Source organism: Camelina sativa, chromosome 8 (genome assembly GCF_030686135.1).
Source record: "Camelina sativa cultivar CO46 ecotype springtype chromosome 8, ASM3068613v1".
NCBI classification, from domain to species: domain Eukaryota; kingdom Viridiplantae; phylum Streptophyta; class Magnoliopsida; order Brassicales; family Brassicaceae; genus Camelina; species Camelina sativa.
The window spans coordinates 6235350-6261764 of NC_141887.1; the positions used below are offsets into that span (position 1 = coordinate 6235350).

The 26415-nt window shown below is 35.7% G+C and overlaps 5 protein-coding genes and 1 pseudogene across 6 annotated transcripts; 2 read left to right on the forward strand and 4 right to left on the reverse strand.

The window, feature by feature from the left end:
- Positions 1-4733: 4733 nt before the first annotated feature.
- On the forward strand, positions 4734-6972 carry LOC104706522 (uncharacterized). The gene has a single exon (XM_010422721.2). The coding sequence runs from the start codon at positions 4851-4853 to the stop codon at positions 6852-6854; it is 2004 nt and encodes a 667-aa protein (XP_010421023.1). The 5' UTR covers positions 4734-4850; the 3' UTR covers positions 6855-6972.
- Positions 6973-7387: 415 nt separating this feature from the next.
- Positions 7388-9152, reverse strand: LOC104706523 (vesicle-associated membrane protein 714-like). Its single transcript, XM_010422722.3, has 4 exons — positions 8760-9152; positions 8411-8601; positions 8151-8314; positions 7388-7789 (listed from the first exon to the last, which is right to left on the reverse strand). The coding sequence occupies exons 1-4, from the start codon at positions 8977-8979 to the stop codon at positions 7699-7701; spliced, it is 666 nt and encodes a 221-aa protein (XP_010421024.1). The 5' UTR covers positions 8980-9152; the 3' UTR covers positions 7388-7698.
- Positions 9153-9277: 125 nt separating this feature from the next.
- LOC104706524 (GPN-loop GTPase QQT1) lies at positions 9278-12265 on the forward strand. Of its 2 annotated transcripts, none has more exons than XM_010422723.3 (11): positions 9278-9405; positions 9775-9895; positions 10453-10497; positions 10601-10680; positions 10770-10844; positions 10932-11035; positions 11127-11283; positions 11363-11450; positions 11551-11623; positions 11747-11877; positions 11994-12265. In XM_010422723.3, the coding sequence occupies exons 2-11, from the start codon at positions 9804-9806 to the stop codon at positions 12043-12045; spliced, it is 897 nt and encodes a 298-aa protein (XP_010421025.1). In that variant the 5' UTR covers positions 9278-9405; positions 9775-9803; the 3' UTR covers positions 12046-12265. The 2 variants fall into 2 exon arrangements, with proteins under 2 accessions (XP_010421025.1, XP_010421026.1); XM_010422724.3 differs by having other exon boundaries at positions 9331-9439.
- A 204-nt stretch (positions 12266-12469) lies between these two features.
- Positions 12470-13786, reverse strand: LOC104706526 (NAC domain-containing protein 90-like). Its single transcript, XM_010422725.2, has 3 exons — positions 13595-13786; positions 12996-13282; positions 12470-12893 (listed from the first exon to the last, which is right to left on the reverse strand). Exons 1-3 carry the CDS (start codon positions 13776-13778, stop codon positions 12624-12626), a joined length of 741 nt encoding a protein of 246 aa, XP_010421027.1. The 5' UTR covers positions 13779-13786; the 3' UTR covers positions 12470-12623.
- Positions 13787-18009: 4223 nt separating this feature from the next.
- LOC104706527 (uncharacterized) lies at positions 18010-18874 on the reverse strand. Its single transcript, XM_010422726.3, has one exon. The coding sequence runs from the start codon at positions 18732-18734 to the stop codon at positions 18114-18116; it is 621 nt and encodes a 206-aa protein (XP_010421028.2). The 5' UTR covers positions 18735-18874; the 3' UTR covers positions 18010-18113.
- A 990-nt stretch (positions 18875-19864) lies between these two features.
- LOC147939748 (uncharacterized) lies at positions 19865-24943 on the reverse strand (annotated as a pseudogene).
- Positions 24944-26415: the final 1472 nt, after the last annotated feature.

Consider the following 26415-nt stretch of genomic DNA (forward strand, 5'->3'; position numbering starts at 1 on the left):
TGTGCTTAATCGAAACCCTACACTTGATCGCATGTCTAAGTGGGGTTTGGATATAGAATTGGTCTGTCTCCTCTGTGGCTTGTCTCATGAATCTTGAAACCATATCTATTTTGAGTGTCCCTTCTCAGCTCAGGTTTGGATCTCGATAGTTCAGAGACTTAATATCTCTTCTCCTCCTCTCCAATGGGATCAAGTTCTTCTATGGCTCCCAAATGCAGTTGGGTCATCGCTTACCAAACTTGCTCTTCTACAAGGCTGGCAAGGCTCCATCTATGAAATATGGCGGGAGAGAAATAGACGTTTTCATGATGGTCTCACCCTTCCTCCGCTCAAAGTTGCAGAGTTTGTCCTCCCCACTATCATTTACAAGTGTAAAGCTCTCCACCAATTGGGTTGTAAACGTGGTAATCTCCTTCTTCAACGTTGGAACTCTTCCATGTAGGTATTGTTCATCAGATTCTTGGTATTGCTAATCTGTTCTTCCTGGTTTCCTCTTCTACCACTTGTTGGTTTACTATCTTGCTGTATCTGGTTCTACTTTGTTTCTCTGTAACATTTTCAATTTCTATTAATTCAATGAAAGCCCTTTAACAGAAAAAAAAAGCAAGTAAATGGTAATATAATGAGTTTAAATACAATAAAATATTGAAAACAGAGATTTTTTTTCAAATTGTTATGGATTTGGATAAAATAAAAGAAGACTAAAATAATAAGTAAATAATATTAATGTTTAAAAATAAATAAATGAAAATATGGTGTAAGTAATTAATTTTGAGAATTTTGTAAACAATAATCAATATAAGGTAATTAGTTGCCAAAATGAAAATATGTAATTGAAGAAATATTATTTGTAATTGTTTATACACTGTGAAATTATTGTGTGTAACATAGACAATATTTTTTAAAAAAATTTAAAATATTTCTGTATTGAAATTTTATTCAAAAAATATTTTTTTATAATTAATTAATCATAATTTCCAGTATGCATAAAGGTTATCAGCACATAATGTTGTTTTGTATAAATTTAGTGTTATTAAATTATTTTAACATGGTGCATAGTTCATTAATTTAAAAACAAAGATAATATTCATATAATTAAAAGAGAAGTACAAATTGGAGAATGTCCAAAATTCATAATCTAATTACTCAAATTGCCACTGAGTTATTAAGAAAGGAGACACTTTATTGAAATCAAAAAGGACAAAAATGACTAAAAAACTAAAGATTCTATTTTAGCTGTAGGGTCCGCGTGTTTATCCGATTACCCAATGGATAATCCGACAACCTATCCAGCTGCATGGATATTGATTTAAAATTCGGCTTTACTATTGTTAAAAATTTTTGTATGCGTGTTGGGCCTTGGGTATAGGATTAATCCTGCAAAACAGACAAAAATATAATAGTTGTTAGTTTATTACTAATCGAGGAATAAAGCCTAAAAATATCCATAAATGAACAGTAATAATGGCATATGTTTAAATGTTAATATCTGCCTAAATCACACAATGCAAATCACTGAAATTTTGACTAATAATTCTCCAGTCACCTTATAATTAACGTACAATTACCACATATGCTACACAATACACTTACCAAAAAAACAAAAAAAAAACATCTAACATAACTAATTTGATACCAAAAAATCAATGCTAATTATGCGAATAAACCTTTTGTTAAACGTATCAAAGATTTTTGTGCTTGCAACGAACAACATGTAAACCACCATGGAAACAATATGTTGCAGAGGAGTGGATGGCAAATAATATGAGAACTAGAAGAAGACGACATAGGCCATATCAACAGAAATGGGATTTAAGTACAATCAAGATCAATGACATCTCTTACTTTAAGAGAGTTTCGATCAATTTGAAGGTTATGCAATGTAACAGATGGGTCGCTACCTGCGACTTTCGAATGCGTTACCGATATTTCATCAATAAAAAGAAGATGAAACCCAAGTAAGATAGTCACACCAGATTGACGGAAATAACAAAGATGATTAAGTATTTGCTTTTTGTTTCTTTGTTACATAAACCATTGATTGTATTTGTAATCTCATTACTAATCTTGTATACTTCTGGTTCATATTAATGAAGTTTGTTAGATGTTAAAAAAAGTCGACTATTTTTAGAGAGAGTCCGCTATTTTTTTGGTAGGGTAGAGATAGTCGGCTATAAGTTTGGTTTTGAAAATATTCTCTAAAGATTACACACATTTGTTAAGATCACATTTGATTAGTATCTCTATGGTTTACATAGATAACTAGATTAAGACCCGTGCTAGAGCACGGGTTGAAATTTATTTTATTTACACTGTAATTTTCTTATAAAATATAATTTATGTGATAATTTTTAATAATTTTTTTGGATAAAATATTATGTAATAAAATCATATTTTAAATATGATGACTTGAAAAAGACACTTATTTTGTAAGTTTTATATTGTTAATGATTCTAGATAAGTACTCGTGCTATAACACTGGTTAAATTTAAGTTTATACAAAATTTTGTATATTTTCTATTTTAAAATAAAATTTTAATATGTTGTATTAGTTTATGTATGTGAAGTTATTTCAACAATGTATATTCTACCTCATGACTTGAATGTCATTATAAGACATAATTTTGTGAATTTGGTTTTAAAAAAATGAGTTATTATATTATGGGTAATTTAATATATTGCTATACTTTTTGTTTTAATATACTTAGTTTTTTTAAATTCTTTCATATTATAGTGACATATTATTGACATTGCTATAACAAACCAATTTAGAGTGTTTATAGTTTCTAACTTTAATATCAAGTTTCAATATTTTAAAAATATTTCAAAATAAATTATTTAAAGTTTATTATATTATATAAAATTATAAAATTCAACAAAAAAGTATGAAATTGAATTTAAATATTCAAATTTTGACCCATTACTCAGTAATTTTTTTAATTCAATAGATATTATTTTTAAAGAATAATATTAATCAAAATTGAATATTTTATAGATTGAATCATTTATATTTGTTTTTAAAAATTCTACTTATGGTATATCCGAAAATAAAACTATTTTTAGTTATAATACATAATATGAGAATTTATTTGTTTCACAAAATAGACTCATATATAAAATGAGAGATGAAGTATAATAATAATTAACTAATTAATATGTTAAGTTAGATATCAAAGGATTTTATTTGATGAATAATTTAATAAAGAAAATTAATATGATAAGTTAGATGATATCAAATGATTCTTTAGAATATTCTCTTTATGATTTTTGGAAACAATAAATCGAGACTATACAAATAATATAAAACTTAATCTATAACCTATTTGTAACCAACTTATTAAAATTATATAGTCTACAAAACAATGTTGTGTACTTCCGTTTTATTATATAGGGGATACACAAATTAAAATGCTTTAAAGTACAATATTCTAAATTGAAATAGTATAATAAATAGCAAAATAAAAAACATTCTCATAAATTTGTTTTTTTTTCATCTTTCAGTGCCAAAGGCTGATGGGTTGCCTAGCGAGATAGCGGTAGTGCTACAAGAGATGGTCGATTAACCTCATGTAAAAGTTACAGTTTACAAGAGATAACTAAGTAACACGATTTGATGTGGATATTTTTTTGGTGTCAGTTTTTTATAATTTTGATTGTGTTAAAGGAAGTGTAGATCATTTTGATAACATGTGTATTTTTTTTACTGTAAGTAGATGCTTAATTTGCGAAATGGACATTATTTTCCATAATATTTTGATGTAGATATTTAATTTACGAAATGAAGGGTATGATTTAGGTTTTTAGGTTTTAAAATTGTAATTTGTTACTATGAATGTAGGGATTAGGCTAATGGGCCGACCTGTTGTGGCCTAATAGTTGACAAAAAAAAAAATTGTAATTTGTTGGATTATCTTTTGTTATGGTGCTACCACTATGTTATTGATTAAAATGACAGATAAAAGTAAACAAAAAATCATATGATAAATTAGACTTATATATTATTTTATTTTTTTAAATTGTGCAACATACAGTCATAACGCCTTTGTCAGGAAAAAACCCAACCGTTACTGTTTTTACTTCTTGTGCCTCGTTCTGCTATCCCAAGCAGCAAGTTTCTTTGTCAATCATCATTAAATCACCTTAAGTTTTGCCAACGTTATGGCGAGAATCGCATTCCGATTCAATCAATAGATTACCTTGGTAGATTGCTTGCGGAGTGGAGGAAACATATTGTTGTGTAAATCTGTTGTCTAGTTCCATCCATATCTCATAAATTATCGCCTGATTGCACTTTTCTCTCCCTTACAACTCATATTTATTTTGTGCAGGTATAATTGAGGTTTTGTGAGCACATATATCTAAACTAAGTTGCACAGTTTGTCAAATTTAAAACTCATTTATTTGCTCATGGATTTATCAGTCAAAAGTTATTTATAAAAAAGCTAGAGATCGCAAGACTCGAGAATAAGGAATATGAAATTGCAGAAATGATTCAATATTTATAATTATATATCGTAGCTGTTAACACGTTAGATGTTGAATTTAGATTTTTTTTTTTTTTTTTGTTAGTATTATATTCATCGGTTGTTTACGATGATAAGATAATTTAATGTGCAGGTTGTATACAGTTAGGAATATGTAATAATTCAACTATATATTATAATATTTTAGTTGAATTCAAAAAACATATGATGGTAAGATGATAATCTCGTGGAACACACTAAAAGGGGAGATCCACAAACAAATCATCTTTAAGGTGTTCACATATGACATTTATATTGAGTATACCACCTTGAGATCTCTCCAAAAAAACATACAGCATTTGGATCACGATAGATCAAACCACAAAAATGGATCCATCACTCAAAATACTACCAACTCACAGATACCCTTTGACCATTTCGTCTCGTTTTGTTAATGATTCTTGTAAAGGCTGCAATGTAATAGGTCCCATCTATGGAGGCTACCGTTGCAACGAGCCTTCCTCAACTGGTTTGTTCTTTCACAAAGAGTGTGCCGAGGCTCCATCAGAGATCCTCAACCATCCTTCTCATCCTCAGCATCCTCTCAAACTCCACACTTCTCTACGAAAACCAAGTAAATGTTATCTATGTGGCAAGTCTCTTTTTGCTTTTGGTTACCATTGTTCATCAAAATGCGATTTCGCCGTGGATCTCACATGTGGGATAAATCCATTTCCGGTTACTATTGAACATCCGAAGTCTCATCATCATCCAGTTTTCTTCTTGAAAGAACCAGCAAAGCCAGGCTCGCGCCGATGTGGAATTTGCAAGGGCTATAATGGTGGATGTTCTTATGCATGTCTTGAATGTAAAGTCAACTTTCATGTCGAGTGTGTCAATCTTTTCCAAGAGGTAAATCATCCTTCTCATCCTCAACATCCTCTCGAGTTACTCTTATACGAATCACTAAATAGTGATGCCGAGAAGACATGTCTTCTATGTGGAGAACGACCAAACAAGGTGCTTTATCGTTGCTCGATATGCAACTTCAGCGTATGCCGGTTTTGTACAAAAGATCCACCACCTCTTGCTATCGAGCATCATAAGACGCATGAGCATCGACTTGTCCTCTTGTCAAGACAAATCTCATTTGAATGTAATGCTTGCGGGATGCAAGGTGATCGAAGTCCTTACATGTGTATTCAATGCGGGTTTGTTGTCCATCGGACTTGTATTGACTTACCACGTGTCATAAACATCAACCGTCACGATCATCGCATCTCTCTCACTCATCATCTCGGCGTTGGGTATTCGAAATGTGGGATTTGTCGCAAAGATATGAGTCAATACTATGGGGCTTATTCTTGCGCTATTTGCCCCAACTACGCTGCTCATTCACTATGTGCAACAAGAAACGACGTATGGGATGGAGTAGAACTCGAAGGGACACCTGAGGATAACGAAGATATTGCACCTTTCAAAGTGGTGGGTGATAACTTGATCAAGCATTTCAGTCATGAAGAGCACAATCTAAGACTCAACAAGGACAATATCAATCGTGACGAAGGCTCACGTTGTGAAGCATGCGTCCTTCCTGTGTATTCCGATCCGGTCTACAACTGTGAGGAATGTCGTTTCATTCTCCATGAGAAATGTGCTAATCTTCCAAAAAAGAAACGACTTGTATTCAACACAAAACCATTCACACTATGGTCCAGACCACCACGTACATTTCATAGCAAAGATTTTAGATTCCACGATGTTTTCCACTGTAAGGCTTGTAGAGTGAAGTCTACTGGTTTCAGGTATGTTTCGGACTGGTGGGTTTTAGATGTCCGCTGTGGTTCACGTTCTGAACCGGTCATTCATGATGGTCACAAACATCCTTTATATTACGAAAGGAAGAATAATCACTGTTGCGATGCATGTTATACAGAGATAGATGGTTATCTACTTTGCTGTGATACTTGTGACTTTGATCTGGATTTACACTGCACTGATTTACCAAAAGTGGTAAAACATAGCTGCGACGATCATCCACTTTCCCTATGCTATGGCGAAAATGCAAACGGAAAATATTGGTGCGATATTTGTGAGGCGGAAACATATCCAAGTAAGTGGTTCTATACTTGCTCTGATTGCGGGGTTACTGCACATACCACATGTGTACTTGGAGATTTTTCACGTCTCATGCCAGGACACATCATCAACTACAATAAAGTTAGAGTTGAAGTGGTTCCTAACGACCATAGTTCTCGCCCGTTCTGTGCAAGTTGTCACTCAAGATGTAGAGCGCCTATCATTTTAAAGCTTTGTGATCCATACAGTGGATACATTTGTTCCGATGCATGTGCAATGTCTATCAGTACAGCTATGAGAACAACTATATAGCTGATTATTTCATTCAATCGTTTCTCTTGATTTTTTTGGATGTAAGAGTTTCTTTCCAACTACCACCATGTGATAAGAGATATATACATAAAAGTGCTTACAATTTCTTGTGCTGAAACTATTTTGGTTAAAGCTTTCCTATAGTTTAGTTATATACAGTTTAGTCTTCATCGATGGAGGAAGGATTAAATTGAATCTAACGCTTTGATTGGATTCGACTGTTTAAAGCTATAGTGGTGAATCATAATTATAAAGATCATTTCCAATGGTTTCTACAAGGTTATTGCAAAACTTGCAACATGTTTTCGACATAATTGTGACAACATTTGTAAATTTTTAATTTCCTAAGATCCTAATAAGAACAAAAATTTGTGACGACATATATAAAGTTATGACAAATTTGCTAAAAGGAGAGTGGCAACTAATATGGTTTTAATTAATGGAAACAGAGACAGGGGGGACAAGGGAGCAAATCTTTGTAAATCAGTAACGTAAACCAAGATGAAAACTCAAAGTCATTTTAACAACAAAAATAACGAATATGTGATTTTCATTGCAAATGCAATATTCTGAAAGACACAACGCAGATGGTTTTAGAAATACAGATAACAAACTCACTCAAGTGACTAAATCTACAAGACAAGAAAAGTGTTCAATAAACCTCTGTATCAATTTGAAATTTACAAGAGTTACATAAGCGAGGAGGACCATCTATGACATGTAACCTCAAACTCACTCTCATTTTCATGCAAAAACCAAGACTGGAAACTGAAAGGATGCGACTGAGTTGATTTACAAAAACAGTGGTCTGTTTCCGGTTACCTTTAGATATAGCCTCCAGAGATTAAGATCTGCACGACGGTAAAGTGATGCCTCCACAGAAAGATGCGATTATTATGTACAGTACAAGAACTATCAAGCACGTCAGCAGTACCCTGTTGAACACAAACAAGGATAGTTAAAACCGAATGATTATTATAATTATCTGGATCACGTTGAATATGCATCAAAACAAAACAACTATTAAACTTCTCTACACAGAGCTGGAACTAAGGGAGTATAGCTTCTATTCTATCAGCCAATATATAAACTCTTTTCCAAATACTTTGATTTTTTCTGGAGGAGAAAGTTCCCAAACTTAGAACTAATGTATCTCTAGTTTAAGAAATAAATTAGTAAACTATGCTGCAAAAAGGGCGAGTTAAAACTTAAAACACATAGAATGTAGACAGAGGTGTATCTCGTTCTCGTAATTACCAAAACCAAATAAAATCTAGAAGTGACAGAGATCCTTACAAGAGCTTAGCGTTTTTCATCCAAAGAGCTCGGCGAAGGCGCTTAGATTGTTTCCTGAAGTGAAATGCACTATCTTGCATTGTTGCTGTCTTATCAACAAGAAGCTCAATTCTATCCCCTCTCTCCATTATTTTCTCAATGTTCTCAACCATGACTGATCGAATCTGTAAAACCCCAAAACACAACAATGAGAAAACTAACCTTTTCCACCAAAGACAGAGATATAAAGAAGCATGTGAGCTAAAGAAGACTTATTATACCTCACTGACTTCTCCTCTAACACGATTGAGAGTATCAACACTAGGATTACTAGAGAAGAACTCCATCTGCTGATGCAAAACCCTTGCGAATTCATCATTCATCGCATAAGCTGGAGCCTGATGCGCCACTTTTCTATAGTTTTTCATAAACCTCATATGAACATCTTCCAAATACGAAAATGGAATCCTCCCTACCAAATCCAATCACCAAAAACACAAGTTACACAGAGAAGACGACCTTAAAACTACGGAATCATATACAACAAACACTTCGAATCCATGGCAAATTTCGTCAATAACCAAATAAATCTCAAAACATATCCAACGATTGGGAGAACAAAAATCTTACTTCCGAAGGTATCATTGGCCATACAGAGAAAGGTAAGACCATCGGATCTAAGAATATGGAAGATGTAACGGTCTTGTGAGAAACAAAGTCTTTCATCGGCGGTCTCCGGTGAAAGCTTCTCGAGGATCCGTCGTACCACGGCGCCTGTGTTTCCCGTAACGGCGCTGAATTCCGCTAATACCACCGTACCTCTCGCCACAGCCGCGTATATAATCGCCATCGGAGAATCTTAAATCGGATATCGTCAGAGAGTGTGGATCACGCGCTCCGGCGGTGAGAAAGTTCAACGTCGGCTTTGCTGTGATCTAAAGCAGAGTAGTTTAAAATAGGTTAAGAGCAAACGTTTCGTATATAACCCCTTTTTTATTGTTACGTTTTTAATTGTCACCTGCATATAATATTTTCTAACATTTTAACCCCCTAGGCAAATTATCCGAACCGAACCGGTCAAAATTACGTTTTTCGGTTCGGATTCGGGTACACCAACTAAACCCGATCGGTTCCTTCTTTTTAATTATGATTTTTCCGGTTCGGTTCGAGTATAACCATTAAAAGCCCCACCACGTTTAAACATACCGATTGCGAGTCTCTCTCCACTGTTGACGAACTTAACTTCGACGAGTCTCCGGCGAAACAGGCGACTGAGGTGAGTCTCTTCTATCTCCGACTAAATTACACAGGCGAGCTTCTCTCTTTTTCTCTTCTGTATACGGTTGAGTCTAAGATGATGGTTATGTTATTGAATCAAAGCTCTCTGCTTCTCTTTCTCCAGTGAAGTGTTTGTTGCGTAGTAAACTAGGGTTAGGAATTGGGTTAATATTATAATGGTGGGATTTTGTCTTCTCTGTTTCCGACTGAACATATGACCTGTCCGATTTCTATTTTGTATTGCCTGCTACGAGCTCAGTGATTAGACTATTAAGGACAGACCCTTGTTTTGAAGGGTGTTGTTGTTCCCTACAGAGTATTATTCATTGTGCTTTGAAAGTAATGTTTTCTGGTTGGTTCTGATCAGATTGGTGTCATTCTTCTTCTTCCAAAACCATGGTGTTTGGACAAGTAGTAATAGGTCCTCCTGGATCAGGAAAGACCACTTACTGCAATGGCATGTCTCAGTTCCTCCCTCTTATCGGCAGGTTTCATATTCTTTCCTTTTTTCTCTTTTTGGATCAAAGAAAGAAGCTTACTTTTGTAGCTGTATCGTATTAGTTGTTTTCTCTGTCTCTAGCTCTGTGAAATTTACAAAGTTCCAAACTTTAATTTACAAGAGTGATACGATTTGCTTATAGAAATGGATTTGATAGATTATATAACTGGAATTACAAAAGGAACTGAGGATTTTATTAATGGAGCTCCTCCCACTCCCCCTAAAAGACCTCACCAAATACTCGATAACCCTCTCTCACTCTCTCAGACCTTATATATAGACATAGACTTAAGAAAATAACCTAAACCAACCATGGTTAACTCTCACAACAAACCCTGGTTAAGTTAAACTTAAGTAAATATTATTATGCATTTTCACTGCTTTTATCAAAGAGTTGTTAAATTCCAGAGATTTTGGCTTAGTCATGTTTACTTGGTTGTGAAATGTTGTTGCCCCATCTTTGTCTTGCAAGAGAGATTTTCCAGATTCGTGAGGACTTTTCCGGAAGTATGTTCTCTTAACGTTGAGTTATGTTGTTTTCGGCAGGAAGGTTGCTATTGTTAATTTGGATCCTGCAAACGATGCATTACCGTATCCTTTTTAATACCAAATTATTAAAAAAAATGGTTGAAATTGGCGTATAGCCATGAAATTTTTTCCAGGTGTGTGAGTTGTTTCTTGACATTGATCTTAGTTATGAGTGTGCTGTGAATATCGAAGACCTGATTAAGTTAGAAGATGTTATACTGGAACACTCGCTTGGTCCTAATGGAGGTGAATTTTGCCATCTTGATTCTTCTTTTCGTCTTAATATTTTTTATTTATCTTTGGTCAAGTCAATAACAAAATTTTTAATGACACAGGTCTTGTATATTGTATGGAGTACTTGGAGAAAAACATTGACTGGCTGGAATCGAAATTAAAGCCTCTTCTGAAGGGTTAGCAACACAATAAGTCTCTCCTTTTTTTTTGTTTTTAATGTAATGTCACTTCGTTAAAGTAAAAAAGTTTTTAAACATTTGCAGATCATTACATTCTCTTTGATTTTCCTGGCCAAGTGGAGTTGTTCTTCATTCATAACAGTACCAAGAATGTTCTCACGAAGCTGATAAAATCATTGAACCTCAGAGTATGAGCTGTTCTATTCTTATTACCTACATGCTAAATGAACCTTACTTAAGAGTCTACATATATCTGATGAAGTTTTTTTTGTTCTGCAGTTAACTGCTGTGCAACTAATTGATGCCCATCTATGTAGTGATCCCGGGAACTATGTAAGCGCATTGCTTCTCTCCTTATCCACAATGCTTCATATGGAACTCCCACATGTCAATGTCTTGTCTAAAATCGATCTGATTGGCAGCTACGGGAAGCTAGGTATCTTTTTGCTCTCGTAACATTGATTTTGCAAAAGTATAACATGGACTCACTAACTACCATTTCTGGTGTCATGTAGCTTTTAATTTAGATTTCTATACCGATGTTCAAGACTTGTCATACTTGGAGCACCATCTTGGTCGAGATCCTCGCTCTGCTAAGTACAGGTTTGATCTAAAACATCATCTCAATATACATGGAACGGTTAATCAACTCCCGCTTATATGCACTCTCGATATCTGATTAGTTCGATGGTCTTATTTGCAGAAAACTAACAAAAGAGCTATGTAGTGTCATTGAAGATTACAGTCTTGTAAACTTTACAACCTTGGATATTCAGGTTTAAGATCTCCCTGTGCACCACTCTCTCTCTCTCTCTCTCTCTCTCTCTCTCTCTCTCTCTCTCTCTCTCTCGCTCGCTCTCTCTGCAAGCATCTTATCACTATTTTGTTTTTGTTTTCAGGATAAAGAAAGTGTTGGGGATCTGGTAAAGCTCATTGACAAGAGCAATGGATACATATTTTCCGGGATTGATGCAAGTGTGGTTGAATACAGCAAGATTGCAGTTGGTCAAACTGATTGGGATTATAACAGATATCCTTTTTTATATAAGAATTTTGATTTCTTAACCATTGCTTCTCTTATCAGTAGCTGTGAGTTTAGTTTTAGTTTTAACAAAAGAGTTGTTTCTTTAACGATATAGTCTTCACAGTTGCGGCTGTGCAAGAGAAATACATGAACGACGAGGACACACAAGACTGAGGAAACGAGACAGAGCTTGAAACTTCCAAAGAAGATGAAGAACCTGGTTTAAATCTCTCTGAACCAAACCATGTAACGGTTTGTATGAGCCTTTTTTTGTATTGTTGGGTTCGGTTTTAAGTCTAAACAATCACACAACTTACTGGTTTTGGTTCTATGAATATGCTAATTTTGAGATGAGTAAACTAATCAGAATTAATCACCTTGCTTGCACCTTTTATATCTTCTGCCTATCAAAATTTAGTACTAAGTTACATAATTAGTAGGAGTACTATTTTTTGCTAAATTTTGTCTCACTATTTTTTCCACTTCGTTGATTATTCCGTCTTGGTTAGCTATAAAAATGTCAAGGTGTTGGACTTTTTGAGTTTCTGAATTACAAATCACACGTGCCCATGGCTCCCACATTCTCTAGGAAAACATCTCAAATGTCACTTTTTGGGTCATTTATTCTTGCTCAAAGTATGACGTTATTACAAGGTAAAAGAAAGAGAAAATAATCTTTCAGGTCACAGAATTCAAACTAACAATAAGCAATTCAAACATTGCTTGATTACAAATGCCAATCTATATAAGCTTCAAGGCCAACTCAGCTGTTCCCATTCCCAAATTGGTTCCGTTAATCCTTCAACCAAATCTACATTCATAAAGAGATCAACATTTTGTTCTCCACCTGAAATCGAAGTTTCCGGTGAGCTTTCGGCACGAAACGATGATGTCCCAGCTACTGCAACCTCATTCGTAAGCATTCTCTCTGGCTGCAAAACTCCCACAGGAGGACGTCTATCAAAAGCTCTTGAGCTTCCTGTTGTTACGTAGACACGACATAAACTGAACTCGTGTCTCACCTACAAATATTTCAAGAAATCCAAAAAACAAAAAAGTTAATTAAAAACTTAAATCAAGAATCTTTTCAGTGGAAACTTTTATATATATGCAAGTAAAAGTACCTGAGGAGCTGTGGAAGCGTTGACTGTTTCCTCAACGGCTTTGTACTCGTTCATCTTCCATTTTGTTTTTCTTCCGGTTGGTGCTTTTCCAGTGTAGAAAACCATAGTTTTCTTGACTCCAATCATTCGGTTGTCTTTGGAAAAGACTGGACCAGGTGATCCAGTTGCTTTCCAGTATCCTGAACCAGTGGTTCTACTCGGTCTACCTCCTCTAGCTTCGCGTTCTTGTCTTGGCACGAAGAAGAACCATTGCTCAACGTCTCCTCGACATCTCTCTCCCGACATATCTGCAAGACAGTGTAAGTATATATAATAAACCAACACTACGTACCATATATAGTCATGTGTTCAATCTGAATAATTCTAACTGATATATTTGATCAAACCAAACCCGAACCAATTCAAAACCGACTAAACCGATCGAGAAACGGTTAACTATTTTCTAAAACAAGAAAACCGAACATCAAAATGGAGAAGTTTACGTGCTAGAAAACCTAACTTTTATTATGCCCTAATGACTCTACTTTCATAATGATGAATTCTGATGCAGTAGTTTATAGCGACGACATTAATCTGAGAGAGGTTAACGTAAAACGTACTCGGAAGATGACTAGGCTCGACCTCAAAGACATCAAGAACGGGAATGACTCGGTGTACTGATACATCACTCCTTCCTTCGAGCTGGTTCCGTAGGTAGAACGCAACCAGTTCTTCTTCCGTGGGATAGAAGCGAAACCCAGTTGTAACCTCGTCTGCCATTTCTGTATGATATAGCGAACACATTAATTGCAGCTAGCTGTATTAATTATTAACTTAAATGTCATGGACTCATCGACATTAAATAAGTTGTCGAAGTAGAGATTGGTTTCTCCGAGTGAAAGGAGAAAAGTTCTCTACGCGTTTTTCTATTTTTCTATTTTTTAACTCACTGTACGAGAGATTGGGAACGACAACGATGTTCTTTTTTGTGTGTGTGGGTTTAATTACTTTCGTTATTGTGTTTACTGTTTAGTAAACTTTTTACGAGCCACGTACGTCGACGTACGTGTATTGAACAAGTCAAGCCTTCGTCTTGACGTCAAGTTTCGGTCTCTTTTCCTTAGTTTCTATCTTTTTTTGGGCTCGTAAAAAGTATTTTTTTTCTTTTCTTTAATTTGGGCTTACCAATTTTAGAAAATAGTATTTTTTTTAAGCAAACTCAGATTAGTCATACTTTCTAGGGTTAGAGAAGATATATTTCTACGTAATATTATAAAAGTATGATTGTTAAAGAAGAACCTATATTTGACCTAACAAAAAAAAACGAACTATTTTGGGAGGTATGTAGTTGTAAAATTGAAGTACATGTAACAATTCTCTTTAGAAATTTCATATAACACTTAATTTATTTACATATACAGACTTAAATATATATATATATATATATATATATATATATAACATGTTCAAAGAGATGAAGAAGACTTGGCTGTGGGGTATTTTCGTTAATTCATGACATAAGTTCGGCCATTTGCAAGTTAGTTATCTTGGTATTATCTTATAGTTGCAAATTACTTTCCATAATTTAATCATCGAGTATGATTACACTACATGACCTTTTACATACCGTGATACTTTGTACCACAGATCCCAAAATCAAATGAAGTGTACATTTTGGAGATATTTGAATGTAACTGTATTGATATTTTAGCTTTTTTTTTTTTCCTTCGTGCACAACTCACCCATGTATATACTACTAGATTGTGACACCGATATAATCATTAGACTATATGCCCCATGTTTCAAGAGATTCGGAAAATTTCCACGTCACATATTTCACAGTTAATTACAAGATGATGATAAATTTGTGTATAACTTTTTTAGTTTAAGAGTAGGAGCTTCCCATATCAACTAGCTTTGTGGTACTCCAAGTAAACTGATATTTCAATTTTTTTTAAAAAACCATATAACGAATTAAGTGTTCGGAATTCTAGATATGGAACCCATGTACCAGTTCGGAGAATAAAGGACACGAAGGTGAGGTTCGTCTCCATGACTAAGGGGGACACCAAGGTCAGGTGAGCATCACTAGTATTGAATTTAATAGGGAACATAGTAATATATAGTTTAGGGCCTTAGGGGTCATCTAACCTGTCACTAGGGGTCTCTCTTAAATTACTAATATAAACCAATATACAGTAGTTAGATAATCGCCGTCATGGGTTGTTAGGTGCACGGGGTCCCCATCAAATAATTCGCTTTTAAGTGTTGTTGCGACCTTGATTAATCCCAACTTATACTTAAGAAACGAGTCAACTCGAGACTTTTCCTAAATGAGGTTGCTTCTATTAATATAGAATTGTCAAAATGCAATTAAAAACAAGTTAATTTGGCAGACTACCACTTTTGTCATTTAATTTTGTTTGGTTCGGGAAAAGGTGCAGGTGCTCGCTCGATCAGTAGGTAGACAGAAGCACCGACTCATGGGTTAAAATGCTACGCACGAGCCACTTACGAGTTACGACAAGTACCACAAATTAATATACATTCACGGATATAAAGAATCAATAAAGAAGAACCCAAAACCAAAAGATTTATCAACATACAAAACTTGGTGAATGTATATTAATCATTTATGACTGTTTCGGTTTTTGTAGATCAATATTGTATTTGCTAAGTGAACACCTTGCAACGACGAGTATAAGTTTTAGTTTATCTTTAGTGTTTTACTTAGAAAATTTATTATTTTTAGTTTTATATAGTTAATTTGTAAGTTTTGTATATCAAAACTAGAATTATAAAATATGGTGGAAGTTTTGACAACCCGTAGACTTTTTTTATTTTTTCGTCAACCCGTAGACTTCTTTAGTTTTTTTCTTAAGGAAAAGTCTAAGGAAGAAAGAAAACAAATCGATCGATGGAGCCATCAGCCACAGATAATTACAAGAAAGAATTAAATCTCCGCTTTTATTTCTTAATGACGACAGAATTGTCATCGTACTAATAATTTTTGAGGTGTCTTTTCTTGTGGCTAACGTAGATTTGAGACTTGGTCCGTTCTACCCTAATACGAATTAGCTACGTAACGATTTACTGTTTCTAGAGCTTTTGTGTCTCATTTATAACACGTGTGATTATTAATAAAAATATTGGTGTGTGTGTCCTATTAACGTGTGATATTAGTTATACTGTACATTATAATCATGTTTTCTGCAAATTGTCTGATTTTCTTCGATCATAAAATATTTATTTTTGTGAAATTGTGACCGACTTATCACATTCACCATATATATATTTTAATCCATTTCACGAATAGTTTTTTCTTACACAATCACATAGTTATGAATATTTTTTCGTATACCAGTATTAATACTCTTTATCAAAATATATCTTAGAACTTCAATAACATCCTCAAAATTTTGAAATTTGTGTATATTAATTAGCACGGATCATTACTTAGTTCAGATTAATAATGTTTTTGTTTGTAAATTTTTTCCCTACTAATTCGTTAATATTATTTTGATATGATATTTTCTTTGAGAGAAGAAAAAACTAAAGTAAAAAAAATAATATAAGTCAAACACATACTATCAAAAATAAATATAAAAGGATTTAAATATATTTCTTACTTTATATAAAAACTGTCTACATGAGGAGTTTTCTATAATAAATTGAGTGAGCGTGGGTTTTTTTTGCCAATAACGAATTTTCATTAAAAGTGTGAGCCGTAGGTAACTACAAAAAATGATAGTAACAGTTTAGCAAAAATAAAAACAAAAATCAAACATTTTTTTAACACAGAATATAAAAAAGGACAATAAACAATCATTTTTTGGTATATGTTTTATCTTTTTCTTGTTATATGAGAAAATGTCAAACAGGATTAAAATAACAATTAGCTTATCGCAAGACCTGTATATGTGTTACAGTTTCTGCCTTTATATGTTTCATCTTTTGGCGACAAGTAATCATCATTTCTAGGAAATATGTTTATCTTACTCCAGACGACCTGAGGACACAAAAGAAGACTATCATCTATTGACTTGATAAATTTTAAACACACTTTATAAAAATAAACAAATTGGTAACATTCAAATGCATCATTCAGCATTTGGGCTTTTAAATACAACATCAACCTCATCTCTGGGCCTCTGTTACGATCATTTTTCATTTAGACTCCTACAAAAAACAAAAACAAAAACTTCATTCTGGTACACAGTTACACACGTTTACATTTGGTTATCATGAATCGACAGCCAAAAAACCTTTTCACTACACGTTCTGCGGTGACTCTGAAAATAATATTTGTGTTACAAAAACTGATTATTTTACTTTTTTTAATTTGTACAAATACAAAAATTTAGTTAATTATTCACAATATTATCAAAAAAAAAACATAGTTTAATATGACGACATTCCCTATATATTAATATTTAAACATTTTTAAAAAAATGTTGATGTGTCGTCGTCAAAGAGCTCAAAGCATATTTTAACAAATAATTCTCACTAATTATACTAATTACATCTATGCCACTAGATGTAAATCAAAATTCATTACATAAATTAAAACTATTTGTAGCCATTTAATTTGGTCCATACAAATTTCTCTACCACATTAGAATTCTTTTCTACATTCAAATATTCCACGTGTGAATTTACACTAAATAATCACAATTTGAATAATAATAAAAAATTAGATACATATTTTGTTTTATACAAACAAATCTCAGATCTCAAATAATAATTTTACTCATAATAATTTTATTTGAATCGATTTATCTGCACTGTGTGCATGTTGTTTACCTAGTTATATTTTTTGAGGTTTGGCTTTAATATACTAACTTCTTTTTATGTGGCCAAGAACAAAATTTGAATGTATCTTATTTCCATATTTTGTTATTACTTCAAAATTATTCTTCATGGATCATAAAACTATATCTAACTTCTTCATCATGATGATAAAAATTTCTTGCCATTGGTAGAACTAGATTGTAGAAGGGTTAGAGTAGTTGTAAATAAAAACTCGGCCAAATGATTGAGCAACGAAAGCATGATTTTAACTACAAAACCGCATAAAGAAGCTTTTACATTTTGATCTTGCGGAATAAAGGGATAAAATCCTGTGAGAAATCGCAAAAATTATTGCTCTTCTTCATGCTTATCTTTTTCAGTTTCTTCCTCTAATTCGTCATGGTCGTCGTCCTCAGGTTGAACCAACTTCAACTTGAGTCGACCATCTTCACGGCTGGCTCGTAGAAACTCTCTCCTTGGAATCCTAACTTCTTCCAACACAAGCCTCCCTTCTTTTCTATACGTCTTGAAGCTCATCCTCGTCATCGCCGGAGGATACTCTCTCCGTTCCTTCCCTCGTGGTTCCCACTCTTCTCCATAGCTGCTTCCCTCATCTTTACCCTTCACTTGAATCATCTCGCCATCAACTTCTTCTTCTCCTTTACCGTTGACTTTTTCGTCTTCCAAGCCGTAATAGCTCTCTGACCCTAGACCTTCAGTACACAGCTGTAGACTGCTGTTCTCGGTTGAGGTTTTCTCGTAAGAAGAATGGGATGTTTCCCTGAAATGAAGCTCACCGAATATCTCTGTATACGGCGGTGGCGTTTCGTCGTGGTGGTGGGTAGTGACGTGGAGCCCTTTGCTTGGGTTCCAAGGTGAAGTAGAGGAGAGAGTATCAAGAAGCGACTTTGTAGAGTTGTTTTGTCTTGGGTTCTCGAATATTCGGTGAAAGCTTCCATAGGCAGCCATTGTTATGGAGACAGGAAGAAGAGACTTAAGAATTTGCTCTCCTCTATGTTTTTCTTTTTGTTGGTTTGAGGTTGTGAGAAAGAGAGAGAGAGAGAGAGAGAGAGAGAGAGAAAGAAAAGAGGACACGAGGTGAGCATGAAGGAGAAGATGGTATTGTCAAATATATATTCTTTAGGGGGCAAATTAATTACTCGAATAAATTGATAAATGTTTTGTTATATCCAAATATTCAAATGGTTACTCGAATGATGGTTAAACATGCATATATTAATTTGTTGACAATATATATATTTTTCAATTTGACGATGGTGATGAATGATGACAATGTTCTAGTTGATTCTGTGACTTTGATAATAATAGTATTTAGGTTTAGTTGCTGCCTACCAACAAAAGCAACTTCAAAGTAAAGGAATTAATATTACTCGTCCTAATTAGTCATCTAGACCGAGTACTTTATTATATATGTTTTTACCTATTATTAATATCATATGACATGCATGTTCCATTTTATTATGCATGCATTACACATTTACATTAGGAAGTATCTTAAAATTAATCATGTAAATAATTCAACATCCATTAATTTATCTCAGGTTAACTCATATATATATATATATATTGACATTTAGAATGTAAATGATATAGCATGACAGACGATGTATGCATTTATAATTTCATAGGTTGGTTCGGTAAATTATTAAATACACATAAATCACATTTCCATTCCTCTGTTACACTGTAACTGTAAATGCTACTTATTAATTATTATACTTCAATAAATCAAGATTTCTTTTAGTGAAAGAATGAGGAGAATGGAATAAAGAGGAGCGACCAAGTGGTGCCAATTTTGGTGGCTATAATTTATTTGGGCACGGCGAAATAATTTTATACGGACAACTTATATATTCTTTATATTATGGAATCATACCACTATTCATTTCTCTTTTCAAATTTTGTTGGATTTGATTTTTCCTTAAAACATTGCATATTTTAAAAATATATACAAATAGCTGAAACTATTATCTTTAAACTGAGGATCTTTTATATTTCTTTTTTTTTAAAGAATGTAAAATTGTATTCAACCAAAAAAACGTTTTTACAATAAATGCTATAATTAAAATATCCTATAATTTATCATAACTTAAGTGGGAATGGAGGATCGAGCGTAAGCTCTTGTGGAGAACCAGAGTTGCAGGCCTTCATCGTAGCGGTGATTGTGTAATCCAAAGATTGAGCTGAGACGATTACGTACGATTTTGTCAAGGAGCTTGATAAGTCGAGCTTGCGGGGAAGGATCCTCACCATGTCGCCTAGCATTCTTCTCCCGCCACATATGATAAACAGTTGCCTGGAAGACATACTTGAGGATGAAACGTGGAAGAGAGGGTAGAACTGAGGAGGTAAGCAGTGGGAGCAAAGAACTCCAATCCGTTGAGTAGTGAATCAATAACAGAGATTGTGTGAGGTCTTGCCAAATAGCCGCAGAGTAAGGGCAAGAGAAAAAAAGATGATCCCTTGTCTCTTCTGCGCCAGAACAGAGGACACATGTTGTATGTTGCCCCGAGGACCAGTGTTTTATGCGATCGCCAGTATCTAACCGGTTATGAATTGCAAGCCAGAGCGTAACTGAATACTTGGGGGTGGAATATGAATACCAAACTCCTTTGTACCAGTCAGCCCTGACGTGTGATCCGCGAACATTATGCCAAGTGTGTCTAGAGGAGAAGGTCTTGGAGAACCGATCTCCTTGAGATCGCCATAATGGGGTATCTGCAGTATTTTGTTGTCGCGTTGGGCGGCGATGAAGAGCCTGAAGGGAATTTTCGATGTCATTTAAGACAGGAAGCCGATGGTGTCGAGATCTACGTGTGCTCATGGCCTCCTGAACTGTTGCCTCTTGCATAATCCCCAGGTCTACAAACCCTCTCGAGCCCAATATGTCAAATAAACAGCCCATTGGTGACCAGACATCATACCAGAAGGATGTTGAAGCTCCATTATTAACCTACACCTTATACAAAGTTTTGCCACTTCCCGGTATTTGAGAAGTTTCTTCCACATCCAGGATCCGACCGTTGAACCAACATTTACCAACCAGAAAGATTCCTTTGGTATGAGATATGTCCAAATCCATTTCACCCAGAGAGTGTCTTGTTTTGAGAGAATCCTCCAGATTAACTTTAAGCAACTGACCTTATTAGCATCAACTAGGGATTTCAGACCCAAACCTCCCTCTTGCTTCGGTTTGCAAATATCTGTCCAAGCTATCTTTGCCTTCTTGGGATTGAGATTCGGTCCTGACCACAAGAACGCTGCACATAATTTCTCAATTTCTCGGAGACACCTTGCTGGTAAGCGATAAGCTGATAACCAAAAGTTTGTTACACTCATAAGAACAGAGGAAATGAGAGTGAGACAACCAGCATAGGAGAGTGATCAAGCAGTCCATGAACTAATTTTTTTTCCGAACTTTGTCCAAGAGTGGAGCATAGTCAGTTGCAGTCATTCGCTTGGTAAGTAGCGGGAGGCCTAAATATCGGACAGGTAAGTTCCCTGTTGCAAACGGAAAACTTGCAGAGATTTGATCACGTTGTTGGTTCGTCATTCCAGCTAGGTAGAGGGTGGACTTTTCCAAACTAATGCGTAGCCCCGACTGACCCGCAAACTCCTGAAAGATCTCTATGATCCCCTCAACCGACCGCTGTTGACCATCCACAAAAACCATCAAGTCATCCAAAAAACAGAGGTGGGTGAGACCTATGTTCTTTCACTTATGATGATAGCCAATACGCTCACTCACTGCGGCTTTATCAATCAGGTGGGATAAGACGTTCATACAGATAACGAACAGGTATGGAGAGAGGGCACAACCTTGCCGCAGTCCACGAGAACTATTGAAAAAACCTGCCAATTCACCATTCACTTGAACAGAGAAGGTAGCTGTCGAAATGCAGAGCCGAATCCAGTGAATAAACTGATCTGGAAAGTGCAGAGCCTCTAGAGTGTTCAACAAGAAACCCCATTGGACCGAATCAAAAGCCTTTGAAATATCTATTTTCATCGCGCAGCGAGATGATATAGAGTCCTTATTATAGTCCTTAATAACCTTTGTTGCCAACAATACATTCTCCATCAGCAAACGCTCTTTGACAAATGCAGATTGATTCTGTGAAATAACCCGCGGGAGCAGACTCTTAAGACGGTTGGCCAATAACTTAGAGATCATCTTATACAACACATTGCAGCAAGAAATTGGTCTGTTGTCTCTCATTTCGGTAGCATCGTCTTTCTTTGGTATAAGTGCAAGAATAGTAGTGTTTACACCCTTAGGGAGGAAACCTTTAAGAAAGAAAGACTGCACCGCTGCAATCACATCAGAGCCAATGATCGACCAAGAAGCTTTGAAGAACTCACTAGTATATCCATTGGGCCCCGGTGATTTATAATTTGGCATCGCAAAAACAATCTGTTGGATCTCATCAGCAGTAGCCGGCTTGGTAAGCATCACTCGATCCTCCTCTTAGCACCGGAAGGGTAAGAGGTTCTGTAGCTCCTCCACTGACAGTCCCACAAAGTCAGTAGGTTGTTGATTAAGAAAATCTTTGAAGAATCGCTCTGCTTCACCCTTTATCTCGGCACTAGTTTGCAGTATTTCCCCATTTGGACCACACAGCTCACGAATAGAGTTCTGCATTTTACGGATACTTACCATTTTATGAAAATAGACATTGTTCATATCACCCACAGTCAGCCAATGAAGCTTAGCTTTCTGTTTTAGATAATCTTCCTCGAGCTCAGCAAGGTGACTTCACAGAGAATACGCATTTGTCTCCTCTTCAACCGCTTGTGGAGTCGGACTAGCCAGAGTTGCAATTTGCTTTTGACAAAGAGTCTCATGAGCCTCACGTGTCCGTTTTGATAGATCACCAAACTTCTCTTTACCCAAAGAACGCAAGCTTGGTTTTAAGTCTTTTAGCTTCTTAGAGAGGCGATGCATAACAGACGTAGAAGGGAATAGTGGGACCATGCCATGCCAATGGTTGGCAATAACCTCATGAAATTGTGGAAGTTTAGCCATAGCATTAACGAATTTGAAAGGTCTGCGACCACCCGTTGCAACTGCCTCCAGGACAATGCGACCTCTGGCATGATCAGAACAACCGCCAGCCTCAAAAACACTATAAGAATGTGGAAAGCAATCTCCCCAATGCTCATTAATTAAAACACGATCCAACTTCTTACAAATCAGACCCTCATCTCTCTTGTTGCACCAAGTATATAGTGGACCATGATGTCCTAAATCCGTGAGTGAACAATGTCGCACCACGTCTTGAAAATCACGCATCCCCAACGTATTAAACTGCAGGTGACCATGGTTAGAGTGTTCTCCACTCTCCAATATCTCATTAAAATCACCACAAAGCATCCAAGGTTTATTTCAAAACAATGGAGAGTCATGATGACATCGTATCTCATCCCAGAGAATCCTCCTCTCCTCTGAAGAATTTAACGCATAGACAAAGGAGCAAAAGAACTCCTCTGTTCTACCCTCCAACTGAACCGAACATGTAATCACTTGACCACTCTTGAAAACAGGAGTAAGCCTCACAGTATCTCGCCAAACCACCCATATACGACCCAAAGGATGCGACTCATAATTACACAAAGAAGACCAACCTTTAAAAACAGAGGAAACTATCCTGGCTGCACGACTTTCCTTGACTCGCGTCTCGAGTAGGCAACCAAACTGCAGAGAACTACTATTTACCCAACTACTAATTATGGAATGTTTAGAAGTTTTGTTTTGACCACGAACATTCCAGAAGAAACTTGACATATTAAAGGTTGCGATTGGGACCCTTCTTTGTCATAGCAGACGGGATCCGTGAGGTAAGATTCTTAGGGTCTGGGATGACCTTATGCTGAGTCTTTGAGGCACGTGGAAGGGATTGACGTATACTTTGAGAGTCCGCAGTCACCACCGTATCAGAAACTGCAGACTTATCCAAATCCTTGGGCACAATTTCACCTGCTTCCTCTCCCTCCTCGACTTCCCCGGTTTCTTCCTCCATTAGAACCAAAAAACGAGAAGGAGAGACAAGACTATCAGTCTCCTCCTGTGCAAGCACACGCGAACGACTTGTGTTAGCTGGAGAGACTTCTTGCCAACCAGCCTCTGTGAATACTTGATCCTGTGACATAGAGACCACAGCAGCAGGGTTCTGTATCTGCAAGAGTGGATCAGGGACAACCCGTGATTCTTCTGTAGCAACCTGTTTTTCAACTCGTGGAACAACCCTTGCGGGAACGAAATCTGAACTAAGAACTGGCGGCATTGAAGAAGAATTCTCTGCTGCAGCTTTCTGTTGTAAGCAAACGTCAGCCAAATGACCCCATTTAGAACAGGTTGCACATCGAGGTGGCAACCATGGATATTTGTATTCGACCACTGCATCTAAACCTTTAGCTGATTTAAACCGGAACGACGTAGGCAGATCCTTTGTCAAATCAACCTCCACAAACACCTTAACTACTTCAAAACTTTTACATAACTCTGTTTCCAGATGTAAACGCTTAGGCACCCCCACCGGACTTGAGAGAAAACTAAGACCCTCCCATGAAAACATCTTGTGCGGGACATTTTTCAAAGTCACCTACATAGGCAAAGTCTTAATTTCAGGTTGAGCATCCTCAATTACCGGAGACCATTTAGAGACTAGCATAGGCATATTAACAATGTTCCACATCCCACGACGAAGAACCCGAGAACGTACCGTGCTATCCCTAATTCTGAACTTGATCGTATTGGCGTTAACCTCATAGGCATCAATCTTGACTGTTTTATCTCCTAGGGGCCAAATTTTATTCACAATGACGTGAACTTTGGCAACGTGAGGAGCTGTAGAGGGAAATCTACCAATAATCAGATCGTCCCACAGAGGGATAGAGACATCAAGAATCGCATTAGGAACTTGGACAACATGGTCCCCATCAACAACAGAAACACTGAAATCATGCTGGTGCAAACTTGGTCGATTAGTAATGATGGCAGAGTACGAAGGCTTTGGAGAAGATGGTGAAGAGGTCTGAGAAGGAGGAAGAATCAGCTCCTCCAGAGCCGACATCACAAAAGGAACGGCGGCCGGAGCCACCGAAAACGTTTGAGTAGGGCTTACGCAAGGAAACCCTGAATCGCTTTTGGAATTGCCTGTCCACGTCAGCTTCGAGATCTTGAGGACCACTTATGTTTCAGTGCTTTTATTATTAAGGTGTTGATGGGAATTAAAAATAAAATAAAAAATAGAGGGAAAGAATCAAAGAATAGGTGAAGTGTATATTTAGGCTATACGTGGAAGTTTTCTACAGAACAACATTTTATTTTTCTGGACAAAATAAATATTGAATGTCCAGTGGTGGCAAACCACGACAGATTCGATATATATATATAGTTGAGTCGATGTGATTGGTTAGGCCGTGGGAGCCTCGTGATCCTCAACCACATAATCTAATATCACGATATTCTCATATAACCAGGTGTTATGGCCGGAGACTAGCTAAACACATACTGTAGATCACAAATATACAACATAACCGTCTTGAATGAATGAATATCAATAAATGTATCGGTCACTTTACTATAGATTATTTCAAGATATTTAAATTGTACACGAGTTTAAATTCATACACTATCACGACAATAAATAAAACATTATAGCGGACTTGGTGTAGTTGTGCTAATAGGTCGTGATGTCTGTTAATGTGGAATGGTCGGTCGTCTCCTTAAACCCGTTTCAGCATGGGCTGGATATTCATCGTTACACCACGATAAAATATGTAACCAGGTATATATGCGCACATAGTGGAAGTTTGATTGGAGAATTTCAAATATACTATTTTTAATATTTACTTTCAAATGTTGTTCATTTTCAGTTATATTGTTTTTAATAGAGTTTTATAAAAAAAATTGAAAGGATTTACAAAAATGATTATAAAATCTAGTTCTTAATTATTATTTTACAAGGTTTTAAGAGATTTTTTTTTTTTAAATGATTTGGAGGTCCAACCACCGTACTTGTTGGCTTATTGCCATGATTCAACGATAGATATTTTTTTTAAATATTTTTGGTAGATGATTTGTTTTTGAAATAGGTTACTGTAAAGATATTTTTCAATTTATCTTCACATATCGAGATTTTGTTACTTATATATTTACACATATATTGGTTTAATAATAAAATGATAAGTTCTTTTCATGTATTTCTTTAGGGGAAAAACAAAAACAACGGGACATGAATTTGTGATGTGTGACGAACGTCTCCATAACAGTGGTCCGTGGAGCCCTGTCCGAATCTATCCACCAAACAGATATCACTCACAACTTCACCTTTTCCACTTGGTCAATGACCAACGACATCTTCTTCGTCCTTACCTCATTTATCTATATCTTTATCATATATACTCCCAAACACACGTAGACAATATAAAGTTTTTTCCTTTTTTTTTGCGAATAATTATTCTATACGAATTATATTATCAACGTCCACAAAAAATATGGTTTAATCGTCAGCGACTGATGGGATACCCAATCGATAGAATGGAGCCTTGATGTCTCCTAGTACGTATTGGAGCATTTTGCTCCTCGTAAGATTTATTATAGCCATTAAGAATATCACTTGAAGAC

Coding starts and splice junctions, on each gene's coding strand:
- LOC104706522 (XM_010422721.2), top strand. CDS start 4,851: ATGGATCCATCACTCAAAATACTACCAACTCACAGATACCCTTTGACC.
- LOC104706527 (XM_010422726.3), bottom strand. CDS start 18,734: ATGGCTGCCTATGGAAGCTTTCACCGAATATTCGAGAACCCAAGACAA.
- LOC104706526 (XM_010422725.2), bottom strand. CDS start 13,778: ATGTGTTCGCTATATCATACAGAAATGGCAGACGAGGTTACAACTGGG. Junction 13,283..13,594: donor CGAGCCTAGTCATCTTCCGA/GTACGTTTTACG, acceptor ACTGTCTTGCAG/ATATGTCGGGAGAGAGATGT. Junction 12,894..12,995: donor ACGCTTCCACAGCTCCTCAG/GTACTTTTACTT, acceptor AAATATTTGTAG/GTGAGACACGAGTTCAGTTT.
- LOC104706524 (XM_010422723.3), top strand. CDS start 9,804: ATGGTGTTTGGACAAGTAGTAATAGGTCCTCCTGGATCAGGAAAGACC. Junction 10,498..10,600: donor CCTGCAAACGATGCATTACC/GTATCCTTTTTA, acceptor CATTGATCTTAG/TTATGAGTGTGCTGTGAATA. Junction 10,845..10,931: donor ATTAAAGCCTCTTCTGAAGG/GTTAGCAACACA, acceptor AAACATTTGCAG/ATCATTACATTCTCTTTGAT.
- LOC104706523 (XM_010422722.3), bottom strand. CDS start 8,979: ATGGCGATTATATACGCGGCTGTGGCGAGAGGTACGGTGGTATTAGCG. Junction 8,602..8,759: donor GGCCAATGATACCTTCGGAA/GTAAGATTTTTG, acceptor TGGATTTGGTAG/GGAGGATTCCATTTTCGTAT. Junction 7,790..8,150: donor ATGAAAAACGCTAAGCTCTT/GTAAGGATCTCT, acceptor TGTGTTCAACAG/GGTACTGCTGACGTGCTTGA.